Source organism: Coffea arabica, chromosome 7e (assembly GCF_036785885.1).
Source record: "Coffea arabica cultivar ET-39 chromosome 7e, Coffea Arabica ET-39 HiFi, whole genome shotgun sequence".
In the NCBI taxonomy this organism is placed as follows: domain Eukaryota; kingdom Viridiplantae; phylum Streptophyta; class Magnoliopsida; order Gentianales; family Rubiaceae; genus Coffea; species Coffea arabica.
This window is the reverse complement of record NC_092323.1, coordinates 2,634,246-2,650,121: the sequence shown is the minus strand read 5'-3', so window position 1 is coordinate 2,650,121 and position 15,876 is coordinate 2,634,246. Positions and strand designations below refer to the sequence as shown.

Genomic DNA, 15,876 nt, shown 5'->3' with positions numbered 1-15,876 from the left:
AAATATTGAATACATTTACAAGGAAAAATCATTTATATATATATATGGGTTTAAAATAAAATATTAATTTTAAACCCCTGTATATATCTGTTGAATAGCATATATACAATTACAATTAGTCTGTTTAAGTAAAATTAAATAAAAATATATAACAAGTTATTCATATTGTTCAAATGAAATCAAATAAATATATACATAGATTTAAAGAAAAAAAAACTATTCGTAAACATGATTAATGAGAGATGAAAAAATTCATTTTATAAAATGTAAGGGATGGAAAAATTTATTTTGTGAAATGTGAGGGATGAAACAATTTATTTTATAAAATGTTAGGAAAAAAATTCATTTTGTGAAATGTGAAAGACTATGAATTGGATTATGTAAAATTTGATTTGACAAATTTACTCTTAAAAAATGATCATGTGCAAGGCATATGATGGATTTCGGCAAAAAAAAGTCTGAAACTTAGGTATGGACCAAATTTGATCAATGTGAATTTGTAAATGATATAAAATTATACTTTTAAAAGTGAGGGACGAAAAAAGTCATCTTGCAAAATGTGATGAATATTTTGAACGATTTTTTGAAATCCAAAATTAGCCAAAAGGCAGTTGGCATTTTTAATCACACAACATAGCCCAACCCGGGTAGCTCGTGTGGTGTGTTGCTCCTATTTAGGATATGGCCACCAAGGATCGAATTCTGAGGTTAATGTGTTCGAGATGAATGGGCCTCTCCTCTTCGATCGCAGAGAATTAGTCGGGCCGAAGATTCGGATACCCCTTTGTTGAAAAAAAAATCACACAATATTAAGTGTGTGTTTTTTTTGCTTGGGTGAAATTGACGGCAGAGATTCGATCGCCTAAACCGTAAAGTAGACGACAACGACTGGGGGAAGAAAAGCCGAAGCTATATCTACTGATTCTATTCTCGTCGTCCATGGCGGACTAGTCGAAAGGTTTTATCACCCCCTCGAAACGGCAACCAGCAGTTTCCAGTTTCGACCACCCTAGGCTTAGGGTTTTCCATTTTATTCAGACCTAGTAGTCTGGATTATTTTTGGTCCGCTACCAGTTTATTACTTCTGCTCTCTGCCATCCGAACCCTAGGTCAGCTCTATTCTATTTGTCTCATTTTATTCTCCTATTTCATTGAATAAACTGGCTTCTTCTATATTTCCATTTTTGTATGTATTTTTTTGTTTCGCCTTCTTTTGTGCTCTGGTCGTTGGTGCTGCTTGTTGATTGAGTTGACAAAACTAAGACTGTATTTTAGAGGTTGAATATTTGAAAATGGCTGCATTGATTTATTTATTTTTTCTGAGTGTTTTTCAGTGGATATTAGTTCTACTAAATATGCATCATATATTACCCGTTGTTGACTTAGTCAGCTGCTATAATTCGTATGCTAATGTAACCTTCATTTACAGCATACAAATCTTATTTTAGTTTTTATGTTTAATGGTATAATTTACCGGTCATTAACAATTTGATCTGTAGAAAAAAAATGCTTAAGTTTAGAAATGCTTGTTGCGGTTGTTAGGCAACTTTAGATGTCATGAATCATGATGATGATCCGAAGTCAGTAAAAAGAGTGATAAAGAGTTAATGATATTGGACGAAAAAACTTATTTAGAAAACTTGATGCTTCATAGAAATGTGGTTTTGTAATTTATAGGAGGCTGATTTTAAGAGTGTCTAGTAGGTTTTGTTAAATCACCTCAGTCATATACTCAGTATACAGAGTAGAGACACAAGTTTGGAGATTTTGTTAAAGTGATATTACGGAAGAGTCATGGGTCAGATGTACATTGGTGTTCCTCTGTGTGTTGCGTTGCGTTCCTTGCCATCCTGGGAGTGCATGTGGACATAATTCTTCTGTCATTCTGATTATTTAGTCTTATGATTTTCATGACCAAGAAGCAGCTATAAATGTTTCCAGATTTTGGCTTGCAAATAGTTCGACGTAATTAATCCATTTGTTTTCCAAATGGTTATAAACATATTCATGATGAATAACAGATCTGCACAACATCATTACATAGTTACTATAATACGGAAATGACCTATAATTAGGTCCTACATTTATGGGACATTGCTTCAAGTAATATTTGCTCTCATGATCTGTTATAGAATTGCCTGCCTGTATATTTGGTTCTTCCTAGCTTCTGAATGATATTTTTGAAAGTTCAATTTCTATCATACTGCTATGTAAGTTAGAGATAATCTATTTAAATCTGACAAGAAAAATTTAGTGTTTGCAGTTTGGAAGAGAATCAATTGCAGTGATTCAGCATTGTAATGTAATTTTCAGGCTCAGAATTCATTAATTGGTGGTTGAGCAGTTTCAGCTTAACTGAAAATCAACTTTTAGTTTTTGGGTTTAGTTTAGGCTACTCAAGTGGGATACTAGGTCTTCTTTTTCCCAAGATTGCGACATTATATATTGCTCTGTTCTTGATTGGGTGGTTACAAGTTTTATGGCTTCTGAAGTGCAGAATTCTGGACAGGAAACATCTTACCAAGTCTCTGGAGCCATATGAGATTCTGTTCTGATCATAAGGAAAATGTTATATTTTTGGAGGAAATCTCACTTTTTGTTGACTCCATGCTCCTTCGTCTCCATTCTATACTCGTTTGCCTGGACAATTAGAGCTTTGAGTGCTACAACATAAGTCATAGCAATGGAAAAGATGATGGAGAAAAAGTTTCCCCTTGATGCAAAAGACTACAAGTTATATGAGGAAGTTGGAGAAGGTGTCAGTGCATCAGTATATCGAGCTCTCTGCGTTCCGTTTAATGAGATAGTTGCAATTAAGGTTCTTGATCTGGAAAAGTGTAATAACGATCTGGTAAGCAGCCTTGTGGTCAACTTGGTGTTTGTATTTTTTCTGTTTTTTGGTTATTTATTTCTTAGGATATTGTTTATTCTAATCTTGTAAATTGCACCTGGTGTTACAAGTTTCAGTTCGTTCATTTGGTGATATGATATAATATCTCAGTCTTGTATCAATTGCTTCCCTTCAGTAATAGTTTAAATCATCATTATTTATGTATTTCATACTCCTCCTCTTGCAAGAATTTTATGATTATTACCGATAAAAGGAAAACTATTAATGTTATTATTAAGTTTTGGAACTGACTTTAATCAAACAATGCATGTCTTATATGTTGCTGCTTAGGACTTGTCTGGAAATATTACTTAATCCTTGTATGATAAGCAGGCTGAATGTGTGCATGTGCTACCGATACTTGTTTCAATTGTTCAAAGTTGGCATCTTTTCAGTGAGAAGAACCTTGCAATTAAATTAATTTGGTTATTGTCTTTGATTAGGATGGCATTCGTCGAGAGGTACTAACAATGAGTTTGATTGACCATCCCAATGTATTACGTGCGCACTGCTCATTCACTACAGGCCACCATCTTTGGGTTGTCATGCCATACATGGCTGGGGGATCTTGCCTTCATATAATAAAATCTGCTCATCCAGATGGTTTTGAGGAACCGGTGATTGCAACATTGCTACGTGAAGTACTTAACGCTCTTGTTTATCTTCATGGGCAGGGGCACATACATAGAGATGTGAAGGTATACTTATCTTTGTATTTTCTTCTTTTTCTTTTTATTTTCTTTTGCCATTGATTAATAGCTAGCAATTAGGATTTAACATGTTATTTTCTTCCCTTCAGTTTTCATCTGTGGCAAGCATGTCCTGCTGTCACAAGGAATGGGAATATCTTGTTCATTCATCTTTTAAGTTGCGCAGAATAATGCTTGGAGTTTGTTATTATTGGCATTTTGTGCTTTTCTTTCTCCAGTGGATCTTATTTCTAGGATGTATGTTTATCAAGTTCCTTGTCATATTAAGTATCTGAATCTACATCTTTATGAGCAATAATTTGCGTCCTTTCTGCTTTATTGTGTGACAAATATCGGCTTTAATTCCTGATTCAGCCAAGTAAAATACTTCTTGGGTTTTTCCAGGCTGGGAACATTCTAATTGATACTAATGGAGCTGTCAAGTTAGCAGACTTTGGGGTTGCTGCATGCATGTTTGATACTGGTGATAGACAACGTTCTAGAAACACATTTGTTGGAACTCCATGCTGGTAAGTTGTTGCTTCTTGTGAGCTATATTCAATGATATCCTTATCTCTTATGACTTAGTGGAGAACAAACTTCCTGTTTCTTGAATGTTTATTAGGATGGCACCTGAAGTCATGCAGCAACTGCATGGATATGATTTTAAGTGAGTGTCTTATTTAAGCACCTTTTTCTGTATTTACTTCTGGGCTCATTTTCTTTTATTATTTCTTACATCAATGTACTTATAAGCTTCAATTTTGGTTAAACAGAGCAGATATTTGGTCATTAGGAATAACAGCACTTGAACTTGCTCATGGTCATGCACCGTTCTCTAAATACCCCCCAATGAAGGTTGATTGTAACTTCATTATGAAAACCCACTTTTATATTGTGTGTATGGAAGATTTAACGCCTTTTGTGCAAGATTTGTTCTAGTGTACTTGACACCTCCTTCCCCCCCTCCCTTGAAAACCGAAAAAAATGCAGGTTCTTCTCATGACTTTGCAAAATGCACCCCCTGGTTTGGACTATGAAAGAGATAAGAGATTTTCAAAGGTTTGCCTTTTTAAAAAAATATCTCTCGATTGGCTTGGTTGTTTTCCTGAAATTTTGGTGTCTTTTACAGTCCTTCAGAGAAATTGTAGCTGCTTGCTTAGTCAAGGATCCAAAGAAACGACCCTCTTCAGAAAAGCTTTTGAAGCACCCTTTCTTTAAACATGCACGGTCATATGAATATTTATCACGTACAATTCTTGACGGGCTTCCTCCTTTAGGTGATCGTTTTAGGATGCTTAAGGTCTTGTTCCTATCTCAACTGTGCCCTTCCAGTTTCCGAGCTCCTACGAGATATTATACCATTGTTTCAGATTAAGTACTTAAAAGGAAAAACTTTGACATGGTTTGGGATTTGAAATACTCTTTCAGGCAAAAGAAGCAGATTTTCTGGTGCAGAATAAGTCATTATACGAGGACAAAGAGCAGTTATCTCAGGTTGAAAGTTTGAAACCTTTTGATGAGAAAATAGTTTCACATACGATCTAAATTTATTTGCTACAGGCTACAGCTCCATGAACCTTCTTAGACTAGCATGCTCATGGCTTGACTTTCAAACGTGCCTCTGTTGTGATGTTGCACAATCTGTAGTGCGAGTCAAATAGATTAATGAATGTTTAAAAAAAGTGCTAAATCTTAGCCAGATTTAGTAGATGTCCTAACAAAAGAAGACAAATTGTCATTTATCTACATCATTGTCAACTTCATGATTAGTAGCAATTTTAAATTATGCTGCTTTTATTGTTGCAATACTGCTTTTCAATTGTCCTGCATGTATCAACTGTCACTCTTGAAGTTCATGCTAATAGATCTATGGGTGTTTTAAATGTTAGGTTGCATTGTGAGACTGATATTAGTCATTTTAACATCTACTCTGAATTGCATTAAGTTTCACCTACAAGACTGATCTTCATAAGTGCACAAGATTCAGTCCATCCATATTTTGCAGACATTTTTAAGTCTTTAGTACAAGTGTGACAATGGCTTATGAGCTTAGAGTAGCATTAAGTCGTGTATCAGACAAAATGGGCAGAGAGAGAGAGAGAGAGAGAAGAAGAAGAGAGATTCCATGCACTGAGAAAATGTGAGATAATGAGCAACGAATGGGTTGAAGAAAGGAGGATTTCTCTAGAGAGGAATATTACTTTTGTGCATTTGCTGGGAAAATTAAACCCAGAAGGTAGGTGGTCTTCAATGTAAGATAATGGACTATATGTTGCTCTTCATAAGGACATTCTGAACTCAATGAAGTGATGGCCATTTCAAGGCTTTTAAGGTGGTTCTAAGACAAGCTTAAGGGCTGATTTGGTGAACTCCATTTGTCCAGTTATTATTTGAGATATGTTGAATATATGAGTTAGATACTTGGCATCTTTATGAACCTTATACGTTTTAGTAATCAGCTTTGTACAGTGTGCAATGATACGTTATGGTGATTGGTTATTGCTGGTATGTAATTTGTATAGTGCTTCACAGGAACTTTCTTCATCAGAAAAAGTCATTCTCGTAGTTGAGCAGTTAAAGTCCACTTAGTTTAAAAAGACTGTTTTGTTGTTGCTAATAGGCTTCTGCAGTTAATCATATGCATTCTTTATCTACTTTTTTGTACTTTGAAAGCATCAGAGGAAATGGCAACTGGAATCAAAGGGATGTGGCACATTAAATGATATTATCTTCTGATTGCATGAAAGTGCATTTCTGAAATTTTTAAGTTGAGTTTTGCTGACTACGCAGCAAGAATACATCCGAGGAATTAGTGCTTGGAATTTTAATCTGGAGGATTTGAAGAATCAAGCTGCTTTGGTATGTTTAGTGCTTCATTCAGTTCTGAATTCCTTTTTATTTCGAGGAAAAGTAATGTTACTTTCAGCGGTTATAAATCCATGGTGTTGCTTACAGATTCCGGACACTGATATCACAAATGCTGAAGATCAATGTATGAGTCCTAAGCAAGGGGCTGGGCTACATGATGCTTTTTCTCCCACAGAGAGGCCATCCCTTGATAGGCCTGTCCCAAATTCTGTGGGTCATATGGAGGTTCAGTCGCCCATTGCACTTGCTTTTTGGCTTTTTTTTTAAATGCATATCTGAGGATTGTGGCGTTCTTTTCTCTGTGTAACATTTCTCATTTACATGTGTCAACGTTTCAGGATAGGCTCAATGATATCCATGACCTGGAGAATTCACTTGCTGCCTTTCCTATGAAACCTCTCCGGGCACTGAAGTATAAAGTTCTGACATCTTCTGATTTTGGTTTATTTTCTTGGAATTTTGATTTGGAAACCAAGTTGTCTTGCCTTCCATTTTCTTCATGACCAAAATTGTCTCTTGTTACCGGATATTCTTCACATTGTTCCTCTCTGGATATAGTGATGCACATATATTTTGTTTTGTGAATAATTGTGTCAAATAAATGTGGATGGGTTGCTCTGGTTTTTGATGTTCTTACAGAACAATATAAGAGATGCAGTATGTGTTTCTATGTACCAATCCGCTTCTTTGAAAGAGAAGCACTTCATAGCATGTATATGCCTGAAAGCAACTGTTGAATAACGTTGTGGTTTACTTTGAACTACTTCAGTTATTTTGTGAAAGGCTTTTCTTGAACTTCATGGGTGTCTATTTTCATTTTGACTTATTCTTTTATCCATCTATCAATGCAATAAATGGTTTTCATGCAGAGGCTGTTTTGATGTGTGTGAGGATGACTCGGGTGCTGGTAGTCCATGTTGGAAACATGCTGTTCAACCTGAACAGTTCTCTCAAGTACAGTCATCAAGAAAATGTAAAAGTCAAGAAGTTGGCAGGGATGATGGTGAGAGTCCAGGGCAAAGTAGCTCCTTGACACGTTCTGCTATTCCAGGGCATAAAAAATTATTAAGTGGTTCAATCATGCAGGATAATGTTTCTTCTCCCAAAAAGGTTACTGGTGATGGAGACAGGTATATGTTTAGCTATGTTCATTTTATAGTTTCAACTCTCTTAGCAAAGTTGAGATTGGCAATATAACTATTCTTTCAGTAAATTGAGTATTTCTACCTTTGGAATTCAAATGTAGTGTGCGTTCACACTTGGAAATGAGCGTTAACATATTTGAATTCTTTTTCTTGTATGTGTTAAGATGGTTCACATGGCCCATCTTTTAATGGAATATGGAAGAAATCATTCAGGGACATTCTATAGGGCAACTAAAGAGACTAGCTTCCCCCCTTTTTCCTGATTGGAGTATCTGAGAATGCAAGAAAAATGAAAAAGAATCTGGAGACAAGGCTTCCCAGTAGTGAGAAGCAACTGGGCTGCATCAAGAGCAGGAGTTACTTTGTCTTTTTGGTGGTTGTTTTTCCCTAGAGTTTGGATCATCTATTGATAGGGAACTTATATATTAAGTTATTAACATAGTTCCATTATCTTGATTAACTATATGGTGTATAAGCATTCCACTGAAAAATTTGTTATCAAGTGGAGTTATCAAAAGCTTCTGTTTTAGCTAGTGATATTTGTGCTTCTCACTCGTACTGATTGTGATTCTGCTTTACTATGTGAAGGGAATATATGCAACCAAAATATACCTCAGAACGAAATTATAGTGGTCCTTTGCAGTATCGTCAAAAGAAAGACATCATTAATCCTACTTCAGGTAATGCGTTTTGCATTTATATTGCTGAATTTGCCTGGAAAGTAGCTCTTTCCTTTTGACTGGAAAAAGTCTGTTTTGCTTTGGTTGACCTGTATTCTTTGTTATGGCTCTTTCTCTTGATCTCTCTCAACATCTCAAGGTTTGCTTTTGCAGGGGATGATATGTCTGAAGGTGCTGTTGTCCAAAGAAAGGGGCGTTTTAAAGTCACATCGGCAGATTTGAGTCCCAGGGTACTTTTTTCAGAAGTATTTTATTTTCATGCATCTGATAGCATAATGCCTGCCTGCCTTCAGTAACTGGATGGGAGTCGAGTAATAGTCAAGCAATTTGAAACACACTAGAGGGTGAGGGGGTGGTTTTGTGAGAATATTTCTAGACATCCTTAGGCCAAGAGTAGCACAGTGTGTAAAAATGTGCAGTTATGCATCATGATAAACATCACCAGTTTATGACCCCTCTCTGCTAGTTTCCTGACTTTGTTAAATTGAACAAACTAAGGGCATTTTAATTGTCGATAGGCTTCAGTATGTTTGTATTTTGTTTCTCCCTTTAAATAGTGCTTGTTTCAATTTCCTTCCAAAATTTGGCTTTTGTTTTGGGCTTAGTCTTAGTCTGTCTGTTTTTCGTTGGATGAATCAGTAAAACTGATATTTTGGTATTAACTTTCGACTAGTATAAAGTAAATATTTGTTTCCCACATTACTAAGCTGCCTGGATGTTTTTCATTTTGAATAGTGCACACTTTACAAATATTGCTACTCATTAGAAGTGTTGGTTTGGAAATTAAGATTGTTTCAAATTTCATGTTGAAGGTTGGCAAATTACCTTCTAGGCAATGGCTTTGTAACCATTGCCTACCCTTTCTTGCGTGCAGGGTCCTACGAACTCTTTCTTTGGTGCTTCTTCTGGAGGATCGACCATTCCATTGAGCTCAAGCCTTACAGCTGTTTCAATTCTTCCATCCTTGCAATGTATCCTTCATCAGAACAGTATTCAGAGGGTAAATGGCTTTTCATCTTACCTTGGTGTTCACCAAATGTTGGCTTTTGCTAATTGTTCTTTGTGTTTTCAGGAAGAGATAATGAAATTGATTAAATATGTGGAGCAATCTGGTAATGTCACTCACACTGGATGATTATATTTGCCTGTTAACATCTTTCTGGACACATTCGGTGATCTAGTTTGTGTTATCCTTTACTTTTGTGCCTTTGTATTTGCTTCTTCTATGTGATGATTCTTTGGCTTGGCTTTTATATCTAGGCCCTACGGATTTTGTTGAGGGAGGTATCAATGACCTTTTGCAGGTATTCTCTTCTTTTGATGAAATTCTTGGTTTTGTCGTGTGAAAGTGTGGATTTAGAGCTGATGTACTATCTTGTATGAGTTGAATAGTTTTAGGTCTTGTATTGCTTTTGGAGGGAGAAATATTTACTTTGGTACGAGGTAAAGATGTCATCGACTTCTGAATCCATTCTGGTAATGCTTGTAGGTACCACCAACTACTTCGAGGGAAAAGGAGCTGCAATCCCACGTGATTCAATTGCAACAGAGGTAATGGTCTGAATCCCAGGATTCTTCAAATTACTGCATGATGTTTCTATTTTGTAATGAACTGGATACTTGTTTGAAATCTTAGCATTGGGAGTCTGGTCGAGGAACTGCAGAGACAGAGGTTGAAAAATGCTCAGGTGTGTTTACTTTTTGTTTTGAGAAAAAAATTTGTTTTAGTTGCCTGTTCTTTAAGAATGTGCTCGTCTTTATTTCTGTACCTCAAATTTTTGCAGAAACTGGAAATGTTTTTGTCTCCATAAAAAAGTGTTCTTCATATTCTGTTTCATCAATTCCTTTTTTTTCACATAAAAGACAATATACTTGCTTTATATAGTATTAAATTTGTACCTATATCTGAATTCGAATTGGCCATGTCATAGATTGTGTATGATTAGTGTCATATATCCTCATTGGTCACATCGTCTCCATAAGTACAATATGTCCTTTTGGTTTGCAGCTGGAAAAGAAAGCGAGTGCATTGCTCAAGGACGAAAAGACGTGAAAATGGCATTGTAACATCGGTGGCGATTTTGGTGCCCGCTTGTTGGTTGCTACGGCCTTCGGACAGGCTACATTGTAATTTTTGTCCACCTCGTGTGAATATTAAAGCCGGCTACCAGTTATTGAGATGCCATTCTTGAGTGTCATACATGTTGTAATATGGTTGTGACATTGTAATTATGATTAGTGGGGATATATATAATTTTATTTCAGCTCTGTCCCTCTTTTGAGTCTCTCTCTCTCTCTCCCCCCTTATTCAAAAGAATTTGGTGGTCTTTGTACTATAATTGTACGATATTGTGCGATGGTGTAACAAGATCTAATGAAATTGCATTTCGTTTCCCCCCCGTTGTCCATTCGATCATTCAATCAAAATTGTCACTCTAACCATCGTTCATCCAATCGAAATTTTGTGAAGATATATTCTATACAAAGATCGAATGAAATTTGCACTTTTTGCTCTGCCCCTCTTAACCATCGGTCTGTTCCATCAAAATTTTGTGAAGGTATATTGACAAACTTAACTGGAAAGGGAACCCGTTAGATCCTCGTGGCAAGTGGACCTGACTAGTAAAGTAGCAAGAATTACAGGTAAATTTTATCTTTCACTTAACTCGATAGCTGTGGCGAGTGGGCTGAAAGCACAAACCACAATTGAAGCATTGCATAAAGCTGAAACAACGTGAAGCATGACAAGAATAATTCCATTGTAATTCCCTCGGAAAGCATTAATGTCATTGCCGTAAGATCAATAGAATTACCAAAGGCAGTTAGCAATCACAGCAGAAACAATGCCTTTGAGTGTTGCCTGTGTGATGAAAGAAGAAAGTTAAAGTTGTGCTACCGTTGTATGTATCAAAGACGACCAAGAGATTTTGAAAGTTACCATGGAGTGGTCTTTTAGACCAAGAGAAAGAATTAAGGGCTTTGAAGATCCAGAGTGGCTGCATATACAAAGAAAAATGTTGCTATTAGAAAAGGTCACTAGCACAAAAGAATGCAGGAAAAAGACGCAGTGAATGTCACTTGAAGTACAAACCTTATGTGCTCAATTAGCTGCCGACCACAGGATATCATCATTGGCTACAGGTGCATATCGGGTTAGACAAAGCTCTTTGTACTAATGCGAAGAACGGTAGGTCACAAGACTTCTAATATTTACCTCATCACGTTTACCAAATATTACAGAGACTTCAAATGTTGGATCTGTAGACACCTCTTCCTCCTTCCTGGCAATTGAGAACATGCTTTCAGAAATTGTCATATTGCACATCAAATCAAACTTTTACAACTATTAACATCTCAGGTCCTTTAAAAATTTATATTCTCAAACAATATCAGGACTTGCATGCATGAACCAATCAAACCATTTTTTTTTTTTGCTGAAGCAAAGTGTTAGTTCATCAAAATGGTGATCCACAGGTTTACTTGGGAAAGGCTTCAACAATGTGCCTAAAATTCATAACAATGTCTACATGAATTTCTATCACATTAAAAACTTGCCTATGGTTTATAACGTGCAAGGTATCATATCCTTTTTAGACTCTTAGACAGGGTTTAGAGAAAGGTATGGTTTAGAATCATATAATTTCATCTTTTGGGGTTAAACACAGATTTTCATCCATTTTATACATCATTTGCCCCAAGAACTTTACCAAAAGAAACATTAAAGAAAAAATGGAACAAATAAAAGTGGCCAATCCAAATCAAAGATTATATTGACCTGGCATGCAGTATTGTTCCCATACTTCCTATTTGAGTAGCCAAAACCTGAAATGGTTAAGCATATTAAAAACTTTCCCATGCAGCATTAATGCCAAAAGTGAGGATTAAAACTCACAAAAAAGTGATCCTCATAGCTGCACATGATAATATCCGTGATGTTACCCTGCAGTGGAAAGAACGTTGAGCAAAACTTTGCATGCTAACAAACACAGGTGGAACAGATAAACCATCACCTTCAAAAATTGAGGTTTTTTTTTTTCAAAAAAAAGGAGCTATAAGTTGTTGGTTTGTAATCTGACAGCCAAATATAGATATTAACTGATTTTTCCTTCAGAACAATGTCGTCATCCTTGGTTCAGATGAGCAGACCATAATTCAATCAAAATTCTGGAGATTCATAATGTTGATTAAATCACTGAAGATTCGTATCAACACATAATTCAAAGAGTTATCGAGATTCATGAGATCGTAACTTTGCGTATTGGTACAAATAGTGGACCATTAGGTTGCAGTAAAATCTGAAATGTTTAAAGAGAACGAGGAATTTGAGAAAATCATCTACGACTTCAATGACAGCTACCTGTGACGGATTAACATTAAAAATGAAGAAGAAAAAGGGACTTGACAATTAACCAAACAGGTTATGGACAATTAATCCATAAGCAAAATTTTTACATGATTCAATTCGAGTACCGCGAGGATCAAAGCATAACGTAATAGCATTCAAATCATTAAATATTACCCATCTCAATCTCAAATTGACAGGACTAATTTTAGTATCTAAGAACGCAGAAACTCAATCCAAGAGTTTCACGACAAGAAACAAGCACGCAACGTGTATTCGACTTCTTAATTACGAATATGTCATGATTCGCAAGTATTAATATAATCCTATTAGAAATTGAAATTAATCAGAGTTACCTTGATTTCCAGAGTGAGCTTATTTTGCCGTACAGGAAAAGCAGGACCGGAGACGTCCATGGCTTTTACACTATACAGTAGTAGTAGTATTTTGAACTCGTATCAAGCGCTCGCCTGCAAAAGGCGGTTCCCGGTTGAGAGCTCAAATTGGGGCGGTCGTATGCATCCTAATATTCAGACCCACAAGGCCACCGCATGGTACAGGGCGCAAGTCACGACAAAGACCGAAGGGAGAGGGTGCGAGTCAACTTTTCCATCAACAAAATAAAAACCCCGCCCCCAAAAAATTACAAATCGTAGCCGCGTTACTCAAGAGTGCGTGTTAGATAAATTACATCTCGTATAAAATATTACTACAAATTTATTTTAATATTAATGGTAGTATGTTTGAATAAAGGATTATTTGACTTTTTTAAAAATAAATGTGTAGTGATATATCTGAGATTAAAAAAATATTATATTAATTTATAATGCAAAAAAGAGAACATATTTAATTATAGACAGGTAACCCTTTTACGATTTTAATTATAATTTTATTTTACATGTATTAAATCATAAAAAATATTATAATATTATTTAAATTAATTTTTTTAATTAATAAACTATTCAAACACACAAAGACAATCCACTATTTTGCTAGGTGCAAGTGGATGGCGAGGGATATAATATGCTGGGGGTGTGGTCATTTGTCCAAGTGCCGATCGGATCCCCGTCCTCGCTTCCTTCCGATGAGTCCGGGTCCATCGCATACAAATAAAGTAAGGATAGTCCGGCCATGCCACTTCTACTTGCTAGCGAGTCTCCTGTACTGTTGACTGTTGTTCCGGCGCAACTACTTGTACCAACCTCCAGCTGGCTCAAGTCGTTGTATCCATCTGGGCGGCGGGATGCCCGTCCACTGCTCTGCCCGCGACCCTTTTCCACTGAACTCTCTTCCAATTCCATTTCAAAGCCTTCTGGCGAACCCTATCTAGGATCCGAACTGTCTCGAACTAAGGCCGGTAGCCCGCTTCCAAGTGAATCTCCCTGTATTCAAATCAAAACTTGGTCAGATGAATCCCAATAATGTAGCGTTTGAAAATAAGAAAACAACCCGTACAAAGTCAAGTCTCAATTGGTCAATTGTTTCTGAACATTGGAACTTTGGGTACAAAGTCAAGAACTTATTGAAGGCTTCAGGAATGGATTCTTCAGTGCAAAATGTCCTATCAGACAAAAGAGCAGTTGCCCTCAAGAATTCCTTCTGGGCATTAAGCCTTGCAAGAGATCTCGACCTTCCCAAACAGCCATCTTGATTCAAAGACTCAGAATCAATTTCATGTGATTTTGCCAATGACCAATCTGACGACTTTCCACAACGCAGAACAAATTCAAGAAATGAAAATGTTTTTCTTTTTTTTTTTCCAGTATCAGTAATTTATTCTTTGGCTGAAATTCTGCTCTGGAAGCCTGAAATATTCAAGAACAAGAATAGAATAATCTATATGAGTTCAGAGTTGGTCTAATGCATTTATATTGAACTTTAATCTCAAAATGGCTACTTATATAGCTACTAAGCAATCAGCATCTGTCAAGAACTTATATTGTTTGGTCAATTGTTTCTTTGTATTGATTAACACAAACACGCACACACACACACGTTAAAACAACTATACAAGACAAAGTGTCTTTGCTAACAAAATGATGAAATTTCTTTTAATGATATCACACAATTGCTCGCTGCAGAGCTCAGCCATTTCCTTGTTTACATTTGCAGAAACTTTTTGGCCTTAAATTCAATGGAGTATACGCAAAATCAGGGTACATTAATTTCCTACTTAATAATGATAATAATAATCACAAATACATTTAGGCCATTATACAAATAAAAGGCGAATGCAGATTTATATGACCGCCAAATGTATGAAAAAATGCTTGTCAGAGAAAGAGAGTAGCAAAAGAAATTAATCCAATTGATTACTTGGAACAACGGGAGATCACGGAACGAGCGGGAGGAGAAAGATGAGGAACGGGCAGCTTAGCCCATGCGGAACCGTCGTCGTCGTTTCCATAGTCATCGGAATGACCACCGTCTCTTTTGACAAAGAAGCTCTTACTCCTCCGTTCTCTGAAACTGTTTTTGTCGTTAGTCTTGGAAAATATGGATTTGAAAAAAGACTGCAATTGCAAACCCCCATTGCTATTGCTATTGCCATTGCTGCTGTTTCTACTAATACAACTGCTATTATCAATCGCTCCCCCACTACCATTACTACAAGCATTCCATTGCTGTTGCTCCTGCTTCGCCATTGTATCTTTTTTCTTCAATTTGATTTTAATCGGTTTGGTTATAAAGAATGGTGAAGATGATGAAAAGAGGACAGAGGTTGTTTGGGTTTTAGGGTTTTTTTCTTGATAAACTGTGATTTTGGTTAAAGAGTTTTTATTTTAATCGGTTTGGTTATAGAGAACGAATGGATTTAAATTTTCTGTCCGATTGATCGATTAATTAATTTAATATGGTCCGAGTTGGGTTGTTTGAAGGTTTGATTTATTAAGGGACATTTGGCGAGATTCTACGGAGTGAGACAGGATGTGATAAAGGGTGTGGGACAGAAGATCCGTTCCGAAATTCGAACCTAGTTAACTTGATTTATTTGTCTATGAATCTAAAAAACTTAACCATCATGAATTTGAGCTTGAATAGATGTTAGTACAAGAAAAATACAATCCAAATTGAAAGGTCAACCCACGCAAAACCTGTTGCAGTCTCTGGCCGGTACGAAGAAAGAAACTAGAGGTGCAAAGAATGCTCGACGTGGAATTCGCTTTGTACACAAAAGCTGTCTCCTGAAGATTGGATGGTCGGACGTCTCCGGTGCCAATCAGCAAAGCGTTCCGCCCAATGCAGCCTGGCTTTCATA

At 36.4% G+C, this 15,876-nt stretch overlaps 3 protein-coding genes across 10 annotated transcripts; 1 reads left to right on the top strand and 2 right to left on the bottom strand.

Moving 5' to 3' along the window:
• Nucleotides 1-655: 655 nt before the first annotated feature.
• Nucleotides 656-10,543, top strand: LOC113722992 (serine/threonine-protein kinase BLUS1-like). 8 transcript variants are annotated; one of them, XM_072058392.1, is made up of 22 exons: nucleotides 656-1,109; nucleotides 2,264-2,302; nucleotides 2,498-2,851; nucleotides 3,334-3,588; nucleotides 3,985-4,109; nucleotides 4,205-4,249; nucleotides 4,356-4,437; nucleotides 4,573-4,641; nucleotides 4,712-4,882; nucleotides 5,011-5,076; nucleotides 6,373-6,441; nucleotides 6,538-6,675; nucleotides 6,789-6,862; nucleotides 7,320-7,580; nucleotides 8,184-8,275; nucleotides 8,429-8,505; nucleotides 9,150-9,275; nucleotides 9,348-9,387; nucleotides 9,536-9,579; nucleotides 9,765-9,826; nucleotides 9,912-9,963; nucleotides 10,284-10,543. In XM_072058392.1, the coding sequence occupies exons 3-22, from the start codon at nucleotides 2,684-2,686 to the stop codon at nucleotides 10,326-10,328; spliced, it is 2,061 nt and encodes a 686-aa protein (XP_071914493.1). In that variant the 5' UTR covers nucleotides 656-1,109; nucleotides 2,264-2,302; nucleotides 2,498-2,683; the 3' UTR covers nucleotides 10,329-10,543. The 8 variants fall into 8 exon arrangements, with proteins under 8 accessions (XP_071914493.1, XP_071914494.1, XP_071914495.1 ...); XM_072058393.1 differs by having other exon boundaries at nucleotides 2,493-2,851; XM_072058394.1 differs by having other exon boundaries at nucleotides 2,255-2,302.
• A 420-nt stretch (nucleotides 10,544-10,963) lies between these two features.
• On the bottom strand, nucleotides 10,964-13,204 carry LOC113722991 (uncharacterized). The gene is made up of 7 exons (XM_027246237.2): nucleotides 12,974-13,204; nucleotides 12,168-12,215; nucleotides 12,051-12,097; nucleotides 11,490-11,556; nucleotides 11,367-11,410; nucleotides 11,214-11,271; nucleotides 10,964-11,135 (listed from the first exon to the last, which is right to left on the bottom strand). The coding sequence occupies exons 1-7, from the start codon at nucleotides 13,031-13,033 to the stop codon at nucleotides 11,085-11,087; spliced, it is 375 nt and encodes a 124-aa protein (XP_027102038.2). The 5' UTR covers nucleotides 13,034-13,204; the 3' UTR covers nucleotides 10,964-11,084.
• Nucleotides 13,205-14,069: 865 nt separating this feature from the next.
• Nucleotides 14,070-15,587, bottom strand: LOC113722792 (uncharacterized). The gene is made up of 2 exons (XM_072058399.1): nucleotides 14,934-15,587; nucleotides 14,070-14,422 (listed from the first exon to the last, which is right to left on the bottom strand). Exons 1-2 carry the CDS (start codon nucleotides 15,260-15,262, stop codon nucleotides 14,383-14,385), a joined length of 369 nt encoding a protein of 122 aa, XP_071914500.1. The 5' UTR covers nucleotides 15,263-15,587; the 3' UTR covers nucleotides 14,070-14,382.
• Nucleotides 15,588-15,876: the final 289 nt, after the last annotated feature.

Bases quoted from the DNA above. Each gene is read 5' to 3' on its own strand.
- LOC113722992 (XM_072058396.1), top strand. From the start codon at position 2,684: ATGGAAAAGATGATGGAGAAAAAGTTTCCCCTTGATGCAAAAGACTAC. The intron at 9,276-9,347 runs GTAAATGGCTTT...TTGTGTTTTCAG, and splicing joins ATCAGAACAGTATTCAGAGG to GAAGAGATAATGAAATTGAT. The intron at 9,580-9,764 runs GTATTCTCTTCT...TAATGCTTGTAG, and splicing joins GTATCAATGACCTTTTGCAG to GTACCACCAACTACTTCGAG.
- LOC113722991 (XM_027246237.2), bottom strand. From the start codon at position 13,033: ATGGACGTCTCCGGTCCTGCTTTTCCTGTACGGCAAAATAAGCTCACT. The intron at 11,557-12,050 runs GTCAATATAATC...CTCAATTGCCAG, and splicing joins GGAACAATACTGCATGCCAG to GAAGGAGGAAGAGGTGTCTA. The intron at 11,272-11,366 runs GTTTGTACTTCA...TTGTATATGCAG, and splicing joins CAGCTAATTGAGCACATAAG to CCACTCTGGATCTTCAAAGC.
- LOC113722792 (XM_072058399.1), bottom strand. From the start codon at position 15,262: ATGGCGAAGCAGGAGCAACAGCAATGGAATGCTTGTAGTAATGGTAGT. The intron at 14,423-14,933 runs GTAATCAATTGG...TGAATATTTCAG, and splicing joins GTGATCTCCCGTTGTTCCAA to GCTTCCAGAGCAGAATTTCA.